Genomic DNA, 19,565 nt, shown 5'->3' with positions numbered 1-19,565 from the left:
ACACATATAAATAGGTCATAAAAAGGTCATTTTACCTCAACAAAGTTAGAACTATTACCAGATATAAGAGTATAAACAATTAAAAAGGGAGAAGGATATTAAAAATCGAATAAGTAACGAATAAGGAATAGGGAATAAGTAACGAATAGGTAACGATAGGGAATAGGGAATAAGTAACGAATAGGTAACGGATAGGGAATAGGGAATAGGTAACGAATAAGTAACGAATAGGGAATATGGAATAGGTAACGAATAGGTAACGAATAGGGAATAGGGAATAGGTAACGAATAGGTAACGAATAGGGAATAGGGAATAGGTAACGAATAGGTAACGAATAGGGAATAGGGAATAGGTAACGAATAGGGAATAAGTAACCAACTTGACGTCCATAATAACCAACTGAACTGCAATAACATTATAATGCCCTAAGTTAAATAATGAACATACCCTTAGGACCATTCTAATTGCTATCGTACAATCTTTGATCAGTTTTTCAAGTCTTCGTTTATGTCGTCTTTCTGTACTTAGATCGTTTCTAGTTGTTCTAAGTTCTTCTTCTAACATTCTTACATCTGCTTGGAGATGTTGTATTTCCTCCCTTTAATCAAAACATGTATTTGTAGAAAAAAAAAAATAAAAAAAAATAAACAGCTGTCAAAACATTATATAAATTGATATAAACATTGATTATTAATATCTTAATAAGATAAGAACATTATCATGGCTCACGTAACGTTTCCTACTACTGGTAACTTCATTAATGCTTATCTGTACTGAAAAATCATAGAGGTAGAGCATATTTCTCTGTATTTGTTTCATTCACAGACTCAAAAGATGACAATTGTTAAAACATACATTTTAGATAGTTTTCTCATTGACAGTCATACAATATATTCTTTATTTGAATAATTTTGCACAAACATAGACAAAGGGATTCAACAAAAATATTGGACATTCAATATATTACTAAAAATCATATCTTTCTTCTCCGATAAAAGACTTTTTTAAACATGCTTATAAAGACAATCAACACCAAACATTACATGTATCAAAAAGCATGTACATGGTGCATAAAATTGAGAATGGAAAGGGGAATGTGTCAAAGAGACAACTACCCGACCATAGAACAGACAACAGGTCTTCAATGCAGCAAGAAATTCCCGCACCCATACACGAAATGTGGAGTGATTTAACAAGCATATCGTGACAACAAACCTTATACCGTAAATCTAAATCCCATATCTCAAAATCTGCACACTTTAGCTTATTACTGATGACCATTAACTTTAACAAAGATTTTGAAGTTAGATTCTTAAGCATATGTATATGTTCCAGACCGTACGAGTATTTGGACCGTACGCGTACACGGTCTGGACCGTATGCGTACTTTTTCAAAATACGCATACGGTCGGACCGTACGCGTACGGTCTGACTGATATTAAGAAGTTGGTCAAATTTATTAGATACAAATGTATATAACAGATCAACATGACTTCTATCTCCAATTAATATAAAAAGTTCAACAGCATTTGACATAAAAACTTCATATTTTAACTATTTAAAAAGATCACGCTTATTTAATCTGTTAATCTCCTGTGTTTTGCAGGCCGGTAATTCATTAATTGCAGCTCAGTATGCTCATTGAAATTGAAGTTATCGGAAGTAAACATAATGTGGGAGGACAATTGTTTTAGAATATTTATGAACTTTACAAAAGAAATGCATACGCAAAGGAACATGCATTAACAAAACATGTAAATGTAAAAAATACGACGTTCTTATTAGAAGCAAGTGTCACCTTCGGCCAGAGTAACACAATAGAATTCACGGATATACAATTAAGCAAATATTTAATTTCAATTGTTCGCTTATTTACTTCATCATCGGCCATCTATTTTGTAATAATAACAATTTGTATAACTAAAAATAAAGATTTTGATAAATGTTTGTTTAAATTTAACCCATATGATCTCAAAACGTATGATCAGCTGGACCGTATGCGTATACTCATACGGTCCGACCGTACGCGTATGGTCGGACCGTACTAGTATACGTATACGGTCCGGACCGTACGCGTACGGTCCAAATACTCATATGGTCTGGAACATATATATTAAACTAAAAGCCTGTTATAACTATTTTACCCATTTCCGGAAATCACAATGTTATTCATTGCTATATACTGCCGCAGGAAAAAAAATTAGATACAATATTACAATTTTTATATATTTGGAAGGATATCTTAATTTTTACAAAACTACATTAAAAGAGGGACGAAAGACACCAGAGGGAGAGCCAAACTCATACATTGAAAATAAACTGACAACGCCATGGCTATAAATAAAAAGACAAACAGACAAATAATAGTACAGAAACATAAAAAACTAAGGACTAAGCAACACGAACCCCACTAAAAACTGGGGGATTGATTTATATCAGGAAAACAGTATATAGTTCTACTTCCAATCATATTTTAGTTTTTGTGACGAATTTATTCCTTGAACTATTTTTGAAATACTGCCTAAATTTTGCCAATTTGATCGTTAGTCATTATGATAATGTCATTACAGTACAATCATATATATATATTTTTTTTATAAATGTCCTTTTAGAAATGAGTGCAGTTTAAAATCTGTAATAATGTGGCGCCCTGTGCAACTTCGGTTGGAGACGGCATAACATCAGTAGCCGATTTAAAACAAAAAGATATTGTCAATCATTAAATTTGAGAGAATGTTTTTTTATAAATATAACACGTGTAACACTATGAAGTCAAATCTGACTTTTATGAGAATAGGACGTTGATTTAAAACACAAGAAATAAACAAGAATTTCAAATATAAACTTTTTTCTATTCATTCATCTATCAAAATGATCATGCTTAGAGTTTTGAATAACGACAGACAAATCGTAGATTGTTAAAAAATAGTAAAAAAATAAAAATAAATAAATGGCTTTCACAGATTAAAAAAAATGGTAGTTTTTGCGATTCTTTCATCGATCAAATTATGTAGGAACTATAAAGATTGATTCATCTTTCTTTTTCCAGAAATATAATTTGACATGTGAAAGACTGAAAATATAGAAATAAAACGTACTTCCTCGTAGAATTATAGATTCTAATCTGTTACTACTTGTCTCAATAATCTCTCTGGAGAATTTGAAATATGTTTTAATTAGGCGGAAATTAGATCTACTTAAAGTTTTCTAGTAATGTGAAATAAATTATAGATATCTGACAGATAGGTGTTAGGATAAGTAAAGTATTGTCTTGTCACTTTTATTGCGAATAGAGAAAAAGGTAATTGAATTTTCTTCGATTTCTACAATTTACATTTTCTTGATTTGTTGTTGAAGTCTTAATATCAATGAACATTGCATTGAAACAAAAACATTGTACACTGCCCGTCTGAGGTCAATGCAAAATGCCACCTACATTGAATACATTTACATGACAATGTATATTAATCATATACGCGAGACATATATATATATATATATATATATATATATATATATATATATATATATATATATATATATATAATGTCTAAAAATAGCAACAATCAACATTCAATCTAATTAAGCGTGGATCAGTTTGTGAAAATAAACTGATACAGTTACTGAATTAAAATTATATAAATGTCTAAGAATATAACTAAAACACACTAATTGATACATTAAAAAGTTCTATTAGATGTTAAATAGAAATACGCAATATTTCGCTAAACAAATTAGCTTCATCAGGCGTGTGCATCTCTCAAGGTGAAATCGGATGCATGACAGAAAAATATTTTTGTAGCTTAATCTATACAAGATTTGAGGGATGGGTGTAACATATTAATTCGGTCATAAAATATGTTTGTAGCTACAACTACATGAAGTTGAAATAAAAGTTTAACACATTTATAGATGTTCGATTAATTGTATGAATTTTTATAAATTAATTTGTATGATTTCAAGATAACTATGGTTTTGATTTGCTTTGAAATCTTTTTTCGTCTCTCTCATTGAGTCCATCAGGTTCAAGAGTTCGTAACTGGTGCATCCAAAATCTCTCTCTTTTTTGTCTTCCTTGTGTATCCCAATTTTGATTTTTCTCAATGATTTGAAATGTGATGTTTTCAAAATCATGTCCTGCTCTTAAAAGGTGTCTTGTAATTGGGCAGTTCCTTTCTTTTGTATAAAATGACCGATGGTTATTTAGTCGGATGTTAAATGGGGTTTCTGTTTCACCAACATATTGTAATTTGCAAGTTCCACACGTTAGAACATAAATGCAATTTTGCGTTTTGCAATTTGATGTTATAAATATGTTGTAATTTTTCTTTGTGACTGTGCTGATGAACTGGGTTTCTATATTGGCGACTTTGCAGCACTTACAATTGCCCCTTCCGCATTGTTTATAACCTCCAATTGTTGATATCTCCCGTTTAGATACTTTGGATGATACTAGAATATCTTTGAGGTTTTTTGGTCTGCGGTAAGCCATAACGGGAGGTGATGGAAAAATCTCGCTTAAGGAAGGATCATTTTCAATAAGACGCCAGTGTTTGTGGACAATTGATGAAATATTTGTCAGATGAGGATGAAAGCTAATAACAAACGGGATTTTATTTGTCTGGGCCGTCTTTTCTTTGTATTCAAGTAGGTTTGTTCGTTCTTTTTCGTTTGCTTTTCCGAAAGCTTCTGAAATACTTTTGTTCTTATAACCTCTTGATTTGAGTTGCTGTCTGAGTTGCCCTAAACGATGGTTTAACTTTGATTCCGATGAACAAATCCGTTTTAACCTGATGGCTTGGCTGTACGGAATGCTCCGGGAGCAGTGTTTCGGGTGACAACTCTTCGGAGAGAGAAATTGGTGTTTATCAGTTTTTTTGGTGTGAAGGTCTGTTGTCATGACTCCGTTTTCTAAAGTTATGGTGGTGTCGAGAAACGCAATTTTCTCATTTGAAACTTCAGATGTGAACTTGATCGATTGATGAAAGTTGTTACAGAAATCGAGAAATTCTTGCAGGCGTTCTGCAGTTTCGTTCCATTTGATGTCGATGTCATCAATATAACGGAGCCAAGACAAGGGTTTGTATGGTACATTCGAAAGGATGCGTTCTTCGAGACTCCCCATGAAAATGTTGGCAAAAGAAGGTGCCATTTTGGTTCCCATACTGGTACCGTCAACCTGCAAGTAGTGCTGGTCGTTGAATACAAAATTGTTGTTTTCAAGCACTAGTCTCAGCAACTGAACCAGACAGTCTGTTGGGGGATGTTTATCCTTACGATTGTTCCATACCTGTTCACAAGCGACTATTCCTTCATTTTTGGGAATATTTGTGTACAAAGAAGACACATCCATCGATACCAAAACTGTGTTGTTTGGTAAGGGGTTTAATGAATCCATTTTCTTCAAATAATCTGTAGTATCTTGAATGTAAGATGGCATTGTTCTAACATGTGGTCTGAGATGGTAATCCACGAATTCAGATATTTTTTCGGTTGGATGGCCATTTGCAGATACTATCGGTCTTCCCGGAATCCCTTCTTTATGGAGTTTTGGGAGCAAGTAAAATCGACCGGCTGTGCAGGTTTCATCAGGTCGTAGATAGTCGTACGTGTCGTCATCAATATGTTTTTTGCTGTTCATGTCTGAAAGGACCTCATTAATTTGTTTACTTATTTCTTTTGTAGGATCACTTTCTAAATGTTTGTAAAATTTTGTATTTGAAAGCTGACGATTCCCTTCTTCAATGTAGTCGGTTTTGTTGATCACTACAACTGCACTTCCTTTGTCTGCTTGTTTAATAACAATATCATCACGGCTTTTTAAATTATTTATGGCCTGGCTTTCTTGTTCAGAGAGATTCCTTAAACGTTTGCCACTGACTGATGATTTTACTTCAGTTTTAATTGATGATATAAAGGATTCTAAATTGTCGTTCTTACTCCTTGGTGGATTCCATTCGCTTTTCTTTTTAAATCTTGGGATGCACTTGTCCTCTTTATCACTCTCATATTCCGAATCATTCATTCCGGCTTCTTGTAAGGTTTTTTTGTGTTGCCTATTAAAATGTTCTTTTAGGCGAAGGCGTCTAGCAAATTGATCCACATCTGTCTCCAGTTGTAGGTTGTTAATGTTTGCTGGTATAGGACAGAAGTTAAGACCTCTACTTAATAATTTTTCTTCGGAGTTGGTTAATTCTGTTGACGATAGATTAACAACTAAATTATTCTCCGCAGGTCGTGTCCGTTTTTTAAAACGTCTTTTTCTTGGTTGTTTTAACTTACTCTCTTTTAAAATATTATTTGTATCAAAATTTGAAAATTGTTTAAGACCATCTCTGGCAAATTTATTTTGTTGCTTGGTTTTGTAATTTTGACTTTCTATTCTTTCAATATCGGATAATCTTTTCTTGATTAAATCCATGTCTCCGTTAGTAATGGACATTGGTGGTGTAGAAAGCATTTCATTTATTCCAGAGTTGATTTGTTTATATGAATAGATAGAAAAGGAGAGTAAAAGTTGGAGAAGCCGAAAAGAACAATTGAATAAAGTTTCGTCCCAACGTTTCAGAAATCTGAAGGACTTTACACCCGGTGTTTGTGGTGTCAATTTAATATTTAACCCGTTTGGTATTTTGTTGTTATAAATATATGATTTAATGTTTGAAACATGATGTTCAACTTGTATTTTCTGTTTTGTTAAACTTCGTAGTTTGTTAAAATAAGTTCTTTGTTCCATGATCTTAACAGGAAATAGATATGAAAGGATTACACACAAAAATATGTGTAATGCGTGTTGCCTGCGAGAATAATATATAATGTCTAAAAATAGCAACAATCAACATTCAATCTAATTAAGCGTGGATCAGTTTGTGAAAATAAACTGATACAGTTACTGAATTAAAATTATATAAATGTCTAAGAATATAACTAAAACACACTAATTGATACATTAAAAAGTTCTATTAGATGTTAAATAGAAATACGCAATATTTCGCTAAACAAATTAGCTTCATCAGGCGTGTGCATCTCTCAAGGTGAAATCGGATGCATGACAGAAAAATATTTTTGTAGCTTAATCTATACAAGATTTGAGGGATGGGTGTAACATATTAATTCGGTCATAAAATATGTTTGTAGCTACAACTACATGAAGTTGAAATAAAAGTTTAACACATTTATAGATGTTCGATTAATTGTATGAATTTTTATAAATTAATTTGTATGATTTCAAGATAACTATGGTTTTGATTTGCTTTGAAATCTTTTTTCGTCTCTCTCATTGAGTCCATCAGGTTCAAGAGTTCGTAACTGGTGCATCCAAAATCTCTCTCTTTTTTGTCTTCCTTGTGTATCCCAATTTTGATTTTTCTCAATGATTTGAAATGTGATGTTTTCAAAATCATGTCCTGCTCTTAAAAGGTGTCTTGTAATTGGGCAGTTCCTTTCTTTTGTATAAAATGACCGATGGTTATTATATATATATATATATATATATGTTTTTACTTACATGCAATTAGCATCTACACTTAGTATAACAAGATAAAAGCGAATAGATAATTATTCTTAATTTTTTATATTACCACAGTGTATAATAAATTATCTATCTTTCCATCTACAACACGGAGTCGGGGTTCTTGAACTGTGTGGTATTTTTGGCAATTCCGGTTGCAGACTTGTTATGTATTATTGCCCATCTGTTTAAATTAGTAGGGGTGGCCACATCTTATATCTTTAATATTTTTTTCATTCTTACTTCAGTTTATATCTATATGGTTCTTTTAAAGATGACTTGAATGTAAATAAGGTGATAAGAGCATTTCTTTGGTGCATCATACATAATGCCTATTAAAAACACTGTTTCTTGCCAGTGGTGTTGATTCAAAACATGTATAAAGTCGAAGTAATATAACATTTAGGAGAACTTGAGAAGTAAAAGTTGATACAAAAGTTCAAATTGATACAACAGTAGTTACCGATGTTCAAATATCACAAATCGATAATTAGACAAGCCAAAGTAAGATACAAATTCTGAGGACATCGGATGCACTCCTAATGAATGAGAATGCGTGTGTCGACAAGGTACACATATCCTGGTATACATGTTATAACCTCAAAATAAACGAATCTCCACTCAGTCAAAATTTCATCATCGGAAGGAAATAGGACATTTACATAATCGATAAACTACAGACCAGATGACTATTCTACTCGGGGGGGGGGGGGGCACTTGCTATATAATTAGTGGTAGGGATGAGCCGCTGGAATAGGTCACTTTTTCATGCTCTATGATATATGAAAAGGGTGAGAAATTCAGATTAAATATATCAATAGGTTGATATTATCACTTGCTTGATTATATAATAAGTATCTGAAACTAATCAGATGTCCGTATTTATTCTTGATGCGGTTAAACCACAGTCGTAAATGCATCAGTTATTTGTCAAACCAATTAAACTCTATTTATTCTGAAATGGTATTCCCACTCATGCCAGTGATAGATGCAATAAATCCAACTATTTTGACATTTGCACCTAATTAACATCCAAGGGTTTGTATACATAAAACATGATAACAATTATTTAAAGAAATTCCATTGTGACAGCATCCTTTAAGAGGGAACGGCAATGAAACTTTTATCAGTTTTTAATTAATATTTAAACATGTTAAAATCAGTGAAGGTGTTACACTCTGGGGTGATATTACATTTATAATACCATCTATGATCTGACCAAACGTCCTTTATATGTATTGTATTTTGGAATTGAAATATCTTGATAATGAGATGTAAAATGTAAAAATATTGAAATATATCTATAGGTCTGTTTTTTCTTAATCAATATATGACAAGGTATATATTTTTGATTAACAAAATATATGAAAAGGGTGGGGTACTTGATGTCTCAGCTGCTCACCCCTACCAAAAAAAGTTTGAAGTGCCCCCCCCCCCCCCCGAGGATACAGACATAACCTACTAGTATCCGGCAACCAATTCGTAGTAAACTTAGGAATATCTCGTACTAGTACTTAGTAAATTCTGTTCTCGATTAGTCAGAAAAATATTTATTTAATAAAAATAGTCCTACTTTACCTTTTTGTCTTAAATTGACAATAAACAACGTCAAATACTTAGTTTCATTCAAAATGCTATGTGAAATATTACCTCTGCGATTTGATTTGACTAGAAGCCATGTCAAATTCTGTTCTTACTTCGGCGTAATACTCGGCTTCTCTCTGTAATTCTGTTATAACATTCTCTTGGAATGTACATTTCTCCGTTAACATTTGAACCATCTGTGAAAATGAAAACATAACCATCAATATATAACTAGATATAAGAAGAGTTAACCACTGAGTGTACATACTTCATTAAATTGACCCAGCATCACATCAACAGCTTGTAAAGTTACAGGTAATAGTAATATACCGATGCTCAAAAATTCATTAATAATTCCATGATACAAATCAAGATAATAATACCGAAACAATGTATTTCATTCTCAATTGAAGCCATTTCAATAGTTTTTATCCATCGTCTTTACTGTTATAAGTACTTTTTGCCTTATTTCAAATTTTATTAAAGGTAAAGCGAGCAGTAAAGTAGGCTAAATGCAAAGAGAGGGTAAAGCTAATATGCGATTTATAGTCAGTCGTTAACGCTACAAACACACATGGTAAGGTCATTCGGCTAGTCAAAGACCAACACATATTTGTGATTACAACTGCATTTTTAAATATTATTTTTCGGTATATTGAATTCATAAAAGATACCAGGCTCATTATTTGGTAAATCATACTTTTCGTCTGCATAAGACTCATCAGCGGCCATCGAATAAATAATTAAATACTACATAATCAAAACCGAAGTTGAAGAGCATTAAACCCAAATTTCCCAAAAGTTTTCATAAGGCAATCTAAACGGGCTAGCAAAAAACTTAGTGTTTTGAATTATTCAACAGTCTATAAACAGTAGATTTAAACGAACATAAACTTATCAATGTTTTTATGTCAACACAAACGTGCTGAATATTGGACTGGTGATACCCTCGTGGACCAAACATCTACCAGGAGTGGCATCAATTTAGTTGTTATTAAAAATCATAAAAGATCAATACTAGACTGATAGTTTGGTACGTCAGACGCGCGTTTCGGCAAAATAAGACTCGCCAATAGCACTCAAATCAAAATAGATAAAACGGAAAATCAAATATTAAGTTAATAATTGATATCAATATCATGTTTTGTCCTGTAACTACGATGCGTATTTGTTTGTACAACTTATTAGATAGAGTGAATTTAAAACGTAATGAATAGTGAAAACGATATATTTTCTAATAATGTTAAGAGCTTTTACCCTTTTGTTAGTATTATTTTTCTTGGCTAAAGCCTTTTCTGTCTCCTCTAACATTTCATGGTGTAATTTCTGTCTCCTAAACTCCTCCTTCATAGAATCATTTTCTGATAGTACTTCTAAGGTTTTATCTGACATTTTTGTTAGCTGTGCTTGAATGACTGCATTTTCCCTGATTGCTCTTTTAGATGTAGCAGCCATCTGTTGGTTCGATACTTTTCGGAACTCTTGTGCAACAGCATTTACACGATTAACCATTTCTTTCTTTAGTCTTTAGAAAAAAAAACCCCAGATATTATGTTTAATCTTTGAGCTTCAGAAATATATATACATGTTGTGCACAAATGGTAATTTTATCAGCATTTTTAGAACATCTTTAGATAATTTAATTAACAAGCTCATTGTCTTTTATATAGCTTATCACTGTCATAACTGAATGCCTTATTACTACAGCCTTTTCAGTACACTTTATAAGAGAATTTAAAGATATTTGTGCCTATAAATCGGATGTCAGAGAAAAAATGTAAAGATACTTTAACCCAATCTTGTCTTCTGAAAGTGCAAATTCAAAACAGTTTTTTGAACCATGGTATATATGAAAATCTATCGTTTACCCAGTGTCTTTACTTCTTGATGTCTCTTGATTTTTGTGGTGATGGGATGATGTCTCATTGACGTGCATCCGTATCGACTTTTACTCAATTCGAGTATAAGTTTTCTACTATTTTGATAATTAATCAGATTATAGAACAGATAGAAATTCTTTCTTTAAAAATGTAAACAATTTTATAAAAGAAAATTCTATAGGCATTACTCTTGTTGCCGGCGATTTCAATGAAGCGTTGAAGACTTTAGATAGGAAAAGCTTAAATAAAAATACGAAATTTTCTGAGCCTGTTAATAGTTTAAAAGTTCTAATGAAAAATCATAATTTTATAGATATTTGGCGTATTTTACATAAAACCACACAACAGTTTACATGGAGAAGAAAGGATAAGACACAAGCCAGTAGGATAGATTTAATTTTAATTGCAAAAGAATTTCAGTCTCTCGTTGAATATTGTAAAATTAAACCGGCACTGATTAAAGTGACTGACCATCAAGGGATAGTTTTAAACTTTAAGACAGGGGCTTCAGAAAGAGGGAATGGATACTGGAAACTAAATAATTCTATTTTAAAGGATATTGAATATAAAAAAAAAAACAATCAACAGAGTAATAAATCAGTTCGAAAATCGTATAATCAATAATGACAGTAGCGATATCCGTCTATTATGGGACAATCTAAAAGTTGAAATTAGAGACGAATCTATTTTATACTGTAAAAGAAAATCGAAATTATCAAGGGAGACAACAAGAAAATTAGAAAGCGAATCAGAACATTTAACGACAATCAGAGATGAACAATTAAACGAAGATGAAACACTTACAATAATATAAAACAATTAGAATTACAATTAGACACAATTTATGAATATAAAGCAAAGGGGGCTCAAATTAGATCAAGGGAGAAATGGATAGAGCTAGGGGAAAAGAATAATTCTTATTTTCTGGGATTAGAAAAACAGCGACAGGTAAAAAAAATCTATTAACAAACTCGAAAATGAAAATAACGAGGTAACAACAAATCAAGAACAAATTTAAAAAATGATTAAAAACTATTATAAAATATTATATACAACCACGGCTCCAGATAAAGATCTACTGCATAAATATGTAGGTGATACTGTTATGGAAAGGGAGATAAATGTAAATGATTTTAAAATTTGTGATGGGGAGGTTACTATAGATGAATGTACTAAAGCTATTAACACGATGAAGTTAAATAAATCACCGGGTCTAGATGGTTTAACATTAGAATTTTATAAGACGTTCTGGGAAAAATTAAAAACAGTGTTAGTAAAAGTTCTAAATAAGGGACATGAGGAAAAACTTCTTTCATATACACAACGAACGAGTGTTCTTACTTTATTATTCAAGAAAAATGATCCATTATCTTTAGACAATTATCGTCCAATATCATTATTAAATGTAGATTTGAAAATGCTATCTCATGTTTTAGCACAGAGACTAAAAAAACTTCTTCCTAAATTAATTAATGAAGATCAAACTGGATAAGTAAAAAATCGATTTATTGGATTTAATTTACGGCAAATTCAAGATATAATGGACTATGCAGAATCAAACGGAATAGATGGGGCTATACTATTTGTTGATTTTACAAAAGCTTTTGATTCTTTGGAATGGGAATTTATGTTAGGTGTTCTAAAACATTTTGGTTTTAATGAATCATTCATATCATGGGTGGAAACATTATATAAGGGAATACAGACGTGTGTAATAAATAATGGATGGGTATCCGAAATTTTTGAAAACTCTAGAGGAATCCGTCAAGGGTGTTCTTTATCGGCTTTACTTTTTGTTTTATCGGTCGAAATTATGGCCGAGCGATTGAGGCAAACCTCAGACATTAAAGGTTTTCGTATTACTATAGATAATAAAACACATAGCATCAAAATATCACAATTAGCTGATGATACAACTCTGTTTTGTAGTTCAAAATCAGATATATCTAAAGCTATGAATATAATTGAAACATTTGGCTCTTTCTCAGGGTTGAAGCTAAACCGTAATAAAACAGAAGGAATTTGGATTGGGGCGCTTAAAAACAGCGTAGATAAGATTGAGGGCATACGCTGGACAGACAAACCTGTCAAAGGTTTAGGCATTTATTTTGGTCACGATAGACTTCAATGTGAAAAGTTAAATTGGGAACCTAAAATAGATAACATGAAATCATCAATTAAAACATGGGAAAAAAGAAAATTAACAATGGTTGGGAAAATATTGATCATAAAATATTTAATATTACCAAAATTTACATTTTTGGCTACTTCGTGCAAAGTTCCAGATATTTACTTGAAAAAAATTGAAAGCTGCTGCCTTAAATATATTTGGGAAGGAAAAAATGACAAAGTAAAAAGAAACACACTTATTGGCGAATACCAAAAAGGGGGGTTAAGAATGATCGATTTTGACAGTTATTTTACAGCACTGAAAGCCTCATGGGTCTCTAAATTAACAACAACCAATATGCCAAACTGGAAGATTATTCCTACTAAATATTTTAACAATCTTGGTTAAAACTTTCTTGTTTTTAACATGAATTTAGATAATATTAAATCAATAGATGGACTTGCAAAAATACCCGATTTTTATTTACAAGTAATTTCAAGTTGGGTTAAAACAGGAGGAGGTTTATCAACATTTTCTAATCACTTTTCTAATATTAGAAAACAGATTATTTGGGGAAATGGATTGGTTTATATTAACGACATATTCGATCGTGAAGGAAATTTATCCGAAAGTTTTATTTTAAAAAAGTTAATTAATAAAACAAACTGGATTGCAGAGTTTAAGATGTTAAAATCCTGCATCCTAAAAGAATTTTTAAAAAGTATAAAGTTTAAAAAAAAGAAAACTCCGTTAAGAGTATAATCAATATATGTAAAGATAAATTAAGATGGCAAAATAAACAAATTGAAACAAAAGAAGATATCAACAATAAAATACTCTGAAAAACTTTAGTAGATAAAAAATATATAAAGCCAATCGGTATCAACATTTGGACAAGATATTTAAAATTAGAATACATACCACAGATGTCATTTGTATACGATTTTATATTTAAAATTTTAAAGGAAAATAAGTTAAAAATTTTCAGATGGAAACTGCTTCAATATATTGTTCCTACAAAGCAGCTACTATTAAAGTGGAAAATTTCTGAGAACGATAAATGCAATTTTTGTAAACAAAAGAAGAAGATTATTTGCATTTCTTTATTACATGTTCATTTTTGAAAGATTTTTGGGAGAAAGTACATTATCTTCTAGCAAAAATGAATTTTCAAAACAAGATATTAGCAAAACATATAGTATTTGGATACAAAATATCAGATCAAAGGTATAACGGTTTTAATTATTTCTTGACAATTATAGGTTTTTGTATTTACAAGTCATACTATGTATCCGAGCAAAAACTGAAATTTTTAGATGTGTATGCTATGTTTATAAAGGATGTACGAAAATATGAATGAGAACAAAACAGTATCTCAAAATGTATTTTTCATAAAGTTAAAAAGATTAATATAATTGATGGGGAAAAAAATGATTATTATATTTTATTATATTCTGTGTACTTTCCTGGATACTCAGAAAGTATTTCACAGGGATACTTTATTGAAGCTTGGACAATGAAGTAAAGATGTAACAAGCAATTTGAAGAATAAAGAATATTTATTTGTTGGTAAAAAAAAAAATTCATCAGACTGAGTCTTAAACATGCACAATAATGATATTTGAAAACGTTTGTAGGTATACCTATCCTTGTCCGCAACAGCCTTTTTATCCATTTCATACAAAGTATCTTCATGGTCTTCGTCTTTTATTTTAATTTGTTCTTCAAGTTCTTGTATCCTTTCAAGGTACTCATCCTTTTTTACTCTAAATTCTTCTAAAGCACTAAGTTTTCCATCTACAAGAAATGAACTTCATACTCTAGTTTTTGTCTTAATTGTATTACATTTTATATCGCGAAGCTAGACTGTAGGACAATTGTTCAACTGAAAGTGTTAGAAATTACATCCATGATGTTTTTAAATAATACATTTCACCTATCTTATTATTTTAAAATCATTTCAATTGCAAGAATATCGTTCAAAGTTATCCCATTTGTCCACTAGGATATAAGTCTCTTAATATAACACGAGACCCAAGAGGACAGGAATTATTTGGAGTTTTGTTTTGTATTCTCTAAGAACCGATGACAGTTTAAATATGGGTAGGTGGCATAATTGCTGATTCGACAACTATCTAAAGGGTTCAAGTGACTTGAATATAGTTATATCATAATTCATGTCAACACAGAAGCACTGACTAATATGATCCAACGAATCTTACTCAACAAAGTAACTTCAGCTCTGAGTGTGTTTACGTTTTCAGTGGCTTTTATTTCCATTTCTTTTATTTTTGCTGATGACTCTTCCCTCTCAACTTCTAAAGTCTTTTCCAGTTCATCGACCTTTTCTGTTAGAACATCTATCTCTTCATCTACAACATACATTCTATCTATTTAAAAACTGTATAAGGAGTCTATTTTGTTCATTAAAATAAAGTTTTAATTTTTCTAACATAGGTTAAACTATTAAAATGTGTTTCTTTTAGGCATAGACTATATACATTTATTCTGTTTCTCGAATCAAACCTGAAGCTAATCGACGAGACGCACATTGTTGAAAGATAATGCACCATATATTTGGAATCTGATATTTTCTCACTTTCGTTCTTACTATTTAATCAAAACCAAAATTAGAAATATTCTGTCTCGCCATCACCAATAAAACTAGATAGAATAGGATAGATTATCTATTTGCACTTTTGATATGATCATTGTATAAATTTGTATTGTTTATTTCATTTCAAACCAAGATATATCTTTGACCTTTTTCAATCTTAAGAATTTCATTATCTGCAATATTCCATAGTTTGCATTCGTTCAGACATTTCAGATGAATAATGGTTTTAATTATCTTACGACGTTTTACTGTAGTCATCTAAGTGGGATGTGCACTTTCGAGTATATTTCATTAGGTTTAAAATACACTTTATTTGAAAATATAATATCTTGTCACAGTTTATTTTTTTTCATCATAAAATAGAGGCGAAAGGTACCAAAAGGCATTAATTTATGAGTCGAAAATAAATTTTCAACGCCATTGCTAAATAAGACACAATATATATATATATATATATATATAAAATAACAGTGCACAAAAAACAACATAGAAAACTGGGCAACTCGAATCCCAAGAAGAACTGAGGGTTATTTCAGGTGCTCTGAAAGGGTAAACAGATCCTGTTCCACTGATTAAAAAAATACATGGTTACAATTAAAGATGTATTTTTTTACGTAATTGCAACTTAAAGCTTGGCATATGGTTAGCCAACACATGATGACACATATAGATTTTTTCATGCTATTTGTGTCTTTGGGTTGCTGTCCCATCACTGTTTACATATCTATACATACACTAAAATACCGGCTCTTCATTTTGTCTCTTGAGAATTTGGTTTTGAATTCACCCCCCCCTTTTTGGATTTGATTTACAACTTTACTAACCCTTTCTATCCGGACCAACGTTTTGTATAAAAGTATTCTATTATAATAAGTAGTATCGAATGTTAAATAAAGGCAACAGTAGAATACCGGTGTTCAAAAGTCATAAATCGATAGAATGAAAACGAATGAGGTTACTATAAGAGGACAAAAAATCTGGTCACTATAAGAGGAAAACAAAGGAAAAACAGGAACACTGTCTATCAAACTATTCTATTTATTATAGTAACTACATTTTTATATACACAAACTGCATAGTAAAATCTGGAATGCGATCTATGGACATCAAAGAGAGTTTATCTAATCAAAGATCTTAATCGAGTCTTATAAGGAAGGGTTGTTTCAAATAACACGAATGAAACTAAAAACTATAAAAGAATAAATGCTTATAAATACCAAAAGAAACCCGTTTCTAAAATGTATTCTCAATATTTTATTTCTAGGTAAATACAAATAGTGGTATAATCTTCTTTACCGTGCGTGTTAGTCGGTTTTGACCACACCTTGAGCTTAATCGTGTTTCTGTGAATTCATTTCTCTTAGATGGATTCTAAACATCGTTTTCTCTTATTGCTGCAGATATATTATTTTTCTACGTGTGAATATAAAAAAGTTGCTATGTTTTTTTGTTTTATCATTTTAGGGACGACATCAATGTAGGATAACAAACTTAATTCACATAGTTTTTTCACTGACCCCCCCCCCCCCCCCCCCTGGTTAACTTAATTTGGGAAAAATTGATTTACCAATAGGGATATATGTAAAAATCGATTTTAGATATGCAAAACTTGCAGAATTTTAACCCCCACCCCAAACTATTTGATTTAAGTTTTTTTTTTATCCTACATCGATCTTTTGATGTCGTCCCTTAGGTGTCGTATATTTCATCAAGACGGATCGGCCACGTATATAAGTCGATTGTACAGTTTGCTTTCAAAAGTAAATTTTGTTACTAATATACTCCATGAAAATTTTATAAACGATACATATTGACTTCCAAAGATTTGATGAAACATCAATAGCATTGTTAATATCTAACTAAAACCAAACGTTACACAGATTTGTTATATATAATTCTAGTTGTATATATAAAGGCAACAGTAGTATACCGCTGTTCAAAAGTCATAAATCCATGGACAAAAAATAAAATCGGGGTAACAAACTAAAAATATATCATTTTCTTGACTGTATTTTTTCATTGTTTAATAAACTTTTGTGCTGATTGTAATTTATATAATTCAATATCTAACGTGAACCTTTTCTTCGGAATTAAGTTCTCATAAATTGTTTTCCCTCTCATAACAATGGGAGATAACTGTTTCTCGACATTACAATTTGGGTAAGCTACTTTTGTCTTGCTAACGAGGAATTAGGCGCTCTTGTGTTATTGCGTTAATTTCATTTAGACTTGAACAGTATAAAATGTATTACTTTATTGCTATATGATTTTGTAATACATACCTTTCTTGACAATATCTTTCTTGCACAAACCGATAACCTCATCTTTTGCAACGATCTCTGAATTCTTTTTGTTTTCCAGTTCATTTTGTTTAATTTCGAGTTCATCTGATTTTCTTGCATATCTATTAAAGTGTAAACAGATTTTAATGACAATCTCATAACCTTTATTTCATTATTCATAATGGGCCAGTTGTATCATATACTCATATAATCTCCATATTTTTTCTATAACAATCAGCATACCATGGGGGAAGGGAACCAAAACTTAATATACTTGAATATATAGCATTTTTCAATGACCATATTATCTATCTCTTAAAGCTTCTACAGTAAGAATGGTAGTACATTTTCTGGGTATAGGAAAAGTGTGAAATATCATTCCACTAACAAATAAAACAACCAGTATTGTATATCCACTATTCCCAATACATGTTAAAGCGTAAAGCAAGCACAAATCAATCAAGGTTTAAACAAACTAAGAAAAATTAATTGTCCTTCATATTGTTTTTATTGCAATTGCAATTCTCGGGTGAATTTTAAACGGTTATGAATATAGTCATAAAAATTTCGCCCAAAACTCGATCAAAAGCATAACGGGGAACAGCCACATATATTAAATTGCAAGAAAATATACTTTCTATATAACTATTTAGTAATTACTTTAGACCTGCTTGCAGTAAATGTAAACATTCTTTAATATAATACCTTTAAGATTTGTTTTATTTACATTTATCTATGTTCTATTATGTCGGCTACACCAACCTTTGAAATTGATTTCATAGAGTTTAGCACTATTTATGGACTGATTTTTATCATTATTTTATTTTATTTGGGGTTACGTCGTCATTTCACTGATTGAAAATTATTTTAAAAAGGAGAGGTTAAGAAAAACGCCTACAAAAACAACTTGTTTAACCTTGTTACATGTTAAGCCAGAGGAGGAAATTCGTCAATAGTCTTTGCTCATATCTTACTATATTTCGCTTTGATGTTGTTGTTGGTGGTAAATCTTTGGTAAACAATGTTCTATTTATATACAATATGTCTACACTCTCGATGCTACTGAGTACAGATACTTAATTGTCCTTTGTTGGAGACAATATTTTATATGTCTTTTCTTATGTTCTTGTTTTTGTTTTAGTTTTGTTATCAAGTTGAAGTACACTCTACACATATTTTATGTTAAAACATCGCAATCAAAGACCATAATAGAAAAGTCGGAGTAAAAATAAAACAAATCGCAAGAATGTGTATTTATTACATCATGTTAAATGCTTCTCGATTCCATTTTCTATACTATATATTGCAATGACTTTAAACAGTTGTTATCAAACATTTATAACTGGTTACCTTGCTACCCTGTTCTCTAGATCTCTAATCTGTATCAGGTAGAATTCTTTAGACACCTCATCTAAATCACTGGTCGACGATTCCAGTCCTGGTCCTTTTCCACTTTTCTTTCCTTTCTTGCCTTTCTTACCCATTGTACTTGAAATACTCAAACGGCCATTCAAACTTTATTCAGCGTTCGTATATTTACTGGTAAACTTGACCACAGTTTGTGTATCCTTTTGTCTTTTT

General features: G+C 31.1%; 1 protein-coding gene across 1 annotated transcript in view; it reads right to left on the bottom strand.

Moving 5' to 3' along the window:
• Nucleotides 1-19,565, bottom strand: part of LOC143071216 (cilia- and flagella-associated protein 157-like) — a 27,888-nt gene extending 8,323 nt beyond the window's left edge. Inside the window, exons 1-7 of the mRNA XM_076245388.1 lie at nucleotides 19,335-19,565; nucleotides 17,985-18,106; nucleotides 15,308-15,457; nucleotides 14,729-14,882; nucleotides 10,353-10,620; nucleotides 9,162-9,292; nucleotides 449-599 (exon numbers count right to left, since the gene is read on the bottom strand). Of these exons, the coding sequence (XP_076101503.1) occupies nucleotides 449-599; nucleotides 9,162-9,292; nucleotides 10,353-10,620; nucleotides 14,729-14,882; nucleotides 15,308-15,457; nucleotides 17,985-18,106; nucleotides 19,335-19,468 (1,110 nt within the window). The 5' untranslated portion in view covers nucleotides 19,469-19,565. The remainder of the gene's footprint in view (nucleotides 1-448; nucleotides 600-9,161; nucleotides 9,293-10,352; nucleotides 10,621-14,728; nucleotides 14,883-15,307; nucleotides 15,458-17,984; nucleotides 18,107-19,334) is intronic.

Source organism: Mytilus galloprovincialis, chromosome 4 (assembly GCF_965363235.1).
Source record: "Mytilus galloprovincialis chromosome 4, xbMytGall1.hap1.1, whole genome shotgun sequence".
In the NCBI taxonomy this organism is placed as follows: Eukaryota; Metazoa; Mollusca; class Bivalvia; order Mytilida; family Mytilidae; genus Mytilus; species Mytilus galloprovincialis.
The sequence above is the reverse complement of the archived record's forward strand: the minus strand, read 5'-3'. Positions and strand labels throughout refer to the sequence as shown.